The sequence below is a fragment of the Asparagus officinalis genome, chromosome 3 (genome assembly GCF_001876935.1).
Source record: "Asparagus officinalis chromosome 3, Aspof.V1, whole genome shotgun sequence".
In the NCBI taxonomy this organism is placed as follows: domain Eukaryota; kingdom Viridiplantae; phylum Streptophyta; class Magnoliopsida; order Asparagales; family Asparagaceae; genus Asparagus; species Asparagus officinalis.
In genome coordinates, this window is record NC_033796.1 from 80,033,525 (window position 1) to 80,039,872 (window position 6,348).

General features: G+C 36.2%; 1 protein-coding gene across 1 annotated transcript in view; it reads left to right on the forward strand.

The window, feature by feature from the left end:
* LOC109835332 (probable glucan endo-1,3-beta-glucosidase BG4) overlaps window positions 1-5,994 on the forward strand; it is a 6,822-nt gene extending 828 nt beyond the window's left edge. The window contains exons 2-4 of the mRNA XM_020403310.1: window positions 230-314; window positions 4,387-4,494; window positions 5,039-5,994. Of these exons, the coding sequence (XP_020258899.1) occupies window positions 230-314; window positions 4,387-4,494; window positions 5,039-5,994 (1,149 nt within the window). The remainder of the gene's footprint in view (window positions 1-229; window positions 315-4,386; window positions 4,495-5,038) is intronic.

Consider the following 6,348-nt stretch of genomic DNA (forward strand, 5'->3'; position numbering starts at 1 on the left):
AGAGGAGATTCCTGGACCATGATGTCTCCTACTTGATCTACCAACCCACAGAATCTCCCATTAAAGATTTACCTTTATCCACCACTATACCAACCCACATCCCTGCATCGGTTTCTTCAAAATTCTTTTCTCTTCCTCTGCTTTCTTCTCACTCCACGAACTTTCAACCAACAATTTCCCTTGCACAAGCAGTCACTCATAATTTGGACCCAACTGCTCCAATTTGTAGCAAACCCCAATGGGTTCGATCTCCAGAATAGCTTCCCTCTTGAACTCATCTAACTTTGAGATAGATGAGCAAATAACCTTCTTAGGTATGTCTTCAAGGCTGGAGACTTTTATCAAAATCCTCATGTCTCTCGCCGTCTTGTTGGAGTAGAAGTTTGTACAACCTCTTTGATTTTCCCAAAGGCACTCACTATCTTCTCCATGATTACGAGAGATCATAAATGGAAAGAGAGGTTCTTGATCTTAATCCAAGTGTAGAAATACTTCTGCACTATAGAGTGTTGGACCCTAGAGGGGGGGTGATGAGGGTCTTATGCTATTCTAATCCGATTTTATGCCAATTAAAACTAATAACAAGTTATCCTAGCAAGTGTAAAATACAACAAGATACATGAGCTAGGATAGGCAATATGAACTAATGAATATATCCTAGCAATGAGATATTACAAATATATGAGCAATGATATATAAACAATACAAGGGTAAATAATGTAAACTAGATAGTGGGCAATATGAAGAGCAATACACAAAGGCGATATAAGATATGAATACAAGAATAAGAACGCCAATGCAATCACAAACAAAACGATATGATCACGGAGTTCGGTCTAACTGCTTGACCTACGTCTCCGCTCCTCACCTCGAGGAGATCTCCACTATCACATCCGGGTTTTTTATGTTTACCCGAACAACGTTTACACCTCACAATACGGTTTTCTAGTTTACCGAAAACTCTACAACTAACACACTCTTGTAATCCTACTCTACACCCTCTCAAGTGTTGAACTAGACATGTCTCCCTCAAGTGTTCGGATACAACCTCTCCCTAGGTTCGTCAACCGACGTCACTCCTCTTGGGACGATCCTCGACTCTCGCCACACACTTCTCTTGGTGTACAAGTGTATTACAAGGTGATCCTCACAATAAGCACAATTACAATAAATAATTGTTCTCTAATACGGATGAGAACACAATGAAAGCTCATACTCAATTGTTACAACTCTCACTAACCCAAATATACAATGTATGCAAATACAATAAGCTCAAGTAGGTGTGTGTAAACAATGAGTGAAATCAAATCAACTAAACTCAATATAAAACTACCTTTAATAAAATGATAATCAAATAAATAGATGTAAAGCTAGAAATAGAGTTTATAGAACTTCTCAATAGATCAATAGGTAGAGGGAGAATAGTTGGATGCTCAAACACCAATAGATGATCTCCTCAAGCTCTTGTGAGATTGCTTTTACAAACTCAAACTTCCAAGTGCTTAAAAGCTTCTTAAAGAAACTTAAACAACACTTACCCTTATTTAAAACTCTTTAAACTTGTTTTAAATACACTCTCTTGTTTTTGAAGAGCTGAAGGCAATAGGGTATTTATACCCACTCAAAACATCAGCCAAAATAACATTGAAAAGACCAAAATACCCCCAGAGAATCAAATCAGAATATAGCCATTGGAAAGCAATCATCAGTTCGGCGGTCGACTGTGAGAAACTGGCGGTCGACTGTGAAGCACAAAATCCAAAAGAACAATTTTGAAAAGCTGACGGTCGATCGCGGCGGTCGACCGCGAAATTCTCTGGATAAGCCACGGTCGACCGTCACGATCGACTGCGAGCCATAAAAAGGCAATGCAGGCGGTCGACCGTGGCGGGCGACCGCGAACTGATACATGCTAAAATACAGGTTTTGAAAACAGTTTTTGAGACTTTTAAAAATATGTTAAAAATAACAAATGAAGTCCAAAAGTAATGAAACTTTGAAAAATGTATATAAACATGTAAATGAACATGTTACAAAAAGAATTTACCAAATTGTATTTCCCATTTATGAAAATCATCATTTTGCAAAATAGTCCAAAATATGAAAATGTGAACATATGAGTTTTGACATTTTAGCTTGACCATATTTTAAAACAATACAAAATGATTTTGTAGACTTAATAAAAGATGTATATGATTGTTATTAAGTCCATAAACAAACACACGAAGAAACCAATAAGTGTGTGTGTATAGATGATTGAGCTTAAAGTACTAACACACATAATATAAAACCTAAACTACATTACCCAAGCTTGATCTTGATCTTCATTGTAGCTCAACTTGGTACTCTTGCAGATGAAGCTTGAACTTGTATCTTTAACTTGAATAGCGTAACTTCAACAACAATTCCTCCAACCTCCATTGGATATGATCGTGAATGCGCAATTCCATCCATCCTCCAACTGTTTGTCTATAATAAATAAGAAAATATGAATACTAGACAAATAACATTAATAATAAATTGTTTGTTAAACATCATCAAAACAAAGAGGCCAACATAGAGGCACCCATGTTCTCTGTCCATGGAGAGAAGTATCCAAAACACACCCCCAAGTTGATCTCCCTTTGTCTATTGCATCTGAGGGTCTAAGTAGGTTGGAGTAGCACACCAGATAGTGTGTACTATCTATGTACACCACTGTCTCGTTCCAGCTGAAATCTCTGAATTTATAGAGAAGCTTGGCCTTCAAGCTCTCCATGACGATGAGAGCTTTCCAAGTATTTCTCTGTGCAACGACTTTGTCAAGTTCCTTTTTTTTGTTAAAATTTCTTTTTCATCATGAGATACAAAATAAGAAAATTTTCTAAAAAAAAAGACAATAATATCAAATTTTGATGATATGACGTTTGCTACTTACAAAATAGGGTAAATTTCAAAAAAAAACCTTAAGTTTGGACGTTTATTAGATAACCCACCATTAACTTTTAAAATCTCACCAAACATCCCTTAAATTTTGAGGTTATCAGAAAACCTCCTTGTGTGAACCATAATTTTGACTAACAAAAATATTCTCATTCCTAATTTTACCCACGCTGCGGTAACACTGTTAGTTGATCTTTTTCAGAAAATACTAAATGTTGAGAGGGGGGGGAGGGGGGGCGGAATCTTGGACCCCACCCCCAAAACTTAAGGAGATTTGAAAGTTAAGGAATATTATCTTATAAACGGTCAAACTTAATGGGTATAATTTTCTGAGAAATTTGTTACATATTTAGAATGTTCTATTTGTGCTATTATTTAATTAATTTTCACTGCAAATAGCTTGATAAAACCTTTTGTTTATTACTTGTCTTTACATAAAATATTATCCGTCTAACCTGAATCTAACGCATTCATAGCCATATAGATAGAGTTTTTTCATATAGACCCCTACGTCATGTATTTGTAAAACTACCCATCACTTTTTCATATTTGCAACACTATCCTAAATCATCAAGTTTGCAAAAAAAATCCCAAATCAACAAATTATCGACTTCGTTGAATATGATGAGTTAAATCTATTTTTATTTTGCATTTACGAATTAGGCTATAAATTTGTTTATTTGTTGATTTGGAGGTTGTTTTTAAACTTCCTGAATTGAGGATAGTTTTGCAAATAATGAAACTTGGAGATGGTTTTGCAAATATGCATGATTACATGTTATATATACAAAAACCCAAAAATATTGAAACATGTTTAACAGGGAGAACTCCTCATCTATTTTGAAAGTTAAGGCAGGTTATCTGAAAAACAGCCATTGAACGGGTGTTTTCTGAAATTTACTACGCGACTACAAACTACAGTGGTTATTTGTACCATTATTTAAATTTAACTTTCTTACTGCAAATAGCATAATAAAACATTTTGTTTATTTATTGTCGCTGCAACTACAATATATCTGTTAACTACCCCCCAACCCCCCCCCCCCCCCCCCACCCACACACACACACGCCCCAAAAAAACCAAAAAAAAGTAGTCGTGATTATTGGCAAAACTACCCAACTATAACTTTTGTATTGCAAAACAACCCTGAAGCATCAAGCCCGGGAAAAAACCAGCCAATTCACAACAATCATCACTTCATTGCGATATGGTGGGTTAAAGCGTTTGACTTTATTATTGATAATTTTACATTGCATTTACAAATTAGTCTATATATCAAAGTAATTCTGTTGATTTGAGTTTTTACCTCAAAGTTGCTGAATTACAGAGGTTTGGGTATCAATTCTTCAAATATGCATGATTTGAGGAGCATAATTACAAAAACCCAAAAAATTGAACATTTTTAAAAGGGAACACTCTTCAACAGTTTTATTCTGTTCAAATAATTTGAATTCTTGGTGCAGGTAAAATTAAAGAAATAAAGATAAAATTGTCAGAAATGGAGATATATTTTAGGACGTGGCTTTCATTTCTTGCATGGATCTTGATATCTAGCAATGTAACTTTGGGAGGTAAATGACTTTGCACCTGACAACAGAATCATTAAATAATAACTTTTAACCTGTAGACTTGTCATTTTTATGTGCACCATTATATAGACATCTCAGATCTAACTGAGAAGAAATATGAATAAAGAAATATTCAAAAGATATCTAATTCTATAGCGGAAGAAGTTATACTAATCCTATATATTTGGTAGAAGAATAGAGGTTAGTAGAAACTAGCAAAATTTTGAGTAGCATTTTCTATTCAAGTCTACTTTTATTTTATCATTAAAATTTGGTCTACATATCGATTAATGATATTCTTTTGCTTGTTTAGCTCAAACCATGAAAGTTATATTGAAGATTAGACAAGAATTTTCCTTTTTGTCTCCGAGCACAACTGTAGAAAATTGATCTTGCTAACGGGTTTTTGAATAGAAAGGATTAGAAATCTGTATAAGAGGAAAAACATTATATGGTATATGTTATATGGATATATATTTAAGTGATATATCACCAAAAAACTGATCAATTGCCAAGCTCTAAGCTTAATTTTTTCATCCATTTTCAGCTCCATCAACTAATTTTTGCATATGTTTCGGCATGGTGGCAAACAATCTCCCGCCACCAGCTGACGCCATAAATCTCGTACAAAATTGTGGCATCGCAAAATTTCGACTATACGAACCCCATCCAGAAATTATGAGTTTAAACTCTAGTCAACTTGTATCGATAGCGACACGAAACGAAGATCTATTACAGCTCGCGTCTAGTCCTGATTTCGCAAAAGATTGGATCAGCACAAATTATGTCCCTTACGAAAACATTCTGGACATAATTGTTGGCAATGAGGTTATCCCTGGCGAAAATGCACAATACGTGCTACCCGCTATGCGCAACATTCGCGCAGCACTGGACCAGACATCCAAGCCAGAAGTTAAGGTAACAACAACGATATCAAGTGCGGCGCTCACCAACACCTATCCTCCGTCGCAGTCAACATTCACGTCAGACTCCGTTGACATTCTGACAGATATAGTACAGTTTATCCACACCTTGCCACCGGGATATCAATTGTCGTTGTATGTCCACATATACCCTTATTTCGCGTACGCTAGCGACCCGGACCATGTTTCGCTAGATTTTGCGCTGTTTCAGGCAACACAGCCAGGGATCCAGGACGGAAACTTGACATACTGGAATCTCTTTGACGCCATGTTTGATAGTTTCGTGTGGGCTTTTGAGAAGATCGGAGGAGGAGATATCGGTCTTACCGTGGGTGAGAGTGGATGGCCTTCTGCAGGTAATGGAAACTTTACGACTCCTCAGCTTGCGAGTACATATATTACGAATCTATATGAGCATTATATGAAGAACACGGGGAGTCCGAAGAGTCCGAATGGATACGGTGATGTTTATGTGTTTTCGTTGTTCAATGAGAATCAGAAGCCGGATGGTATTGAGCAGAATTGGGGTTTGTTTTATCCTAATATGCAGCCAGTCTATAATACTCCTTTGTGCTCGTGATCTCGCAATGCAATGCTCGGTGAATGTCATTTTTCTTTTGAATAAATAAAAGGGGTTTTTAGATATTAATCCCTTAAATCATAGCTAATTTGATATTAGTCCCTCGAATCTTTATATTTTGATGTCCGTCCTGTTGGGAATATAAGCTGTTTAGAGTATAATTAACACAAAATGCAGTTTTAACAGAATTAGATAATGATTCAAAATAGATATAAAATTAAACTGAGTTTAGAATATAGCCTGATGGTCGAGGCGTGCAAGCACTGTCCCAAGAAACTAATTGCCCCCTCTCGTACAGGGCTACGCGGCAAAAGTTCCCGGAGATACAACGACCCTCGGTCAAGCGACCTCCTT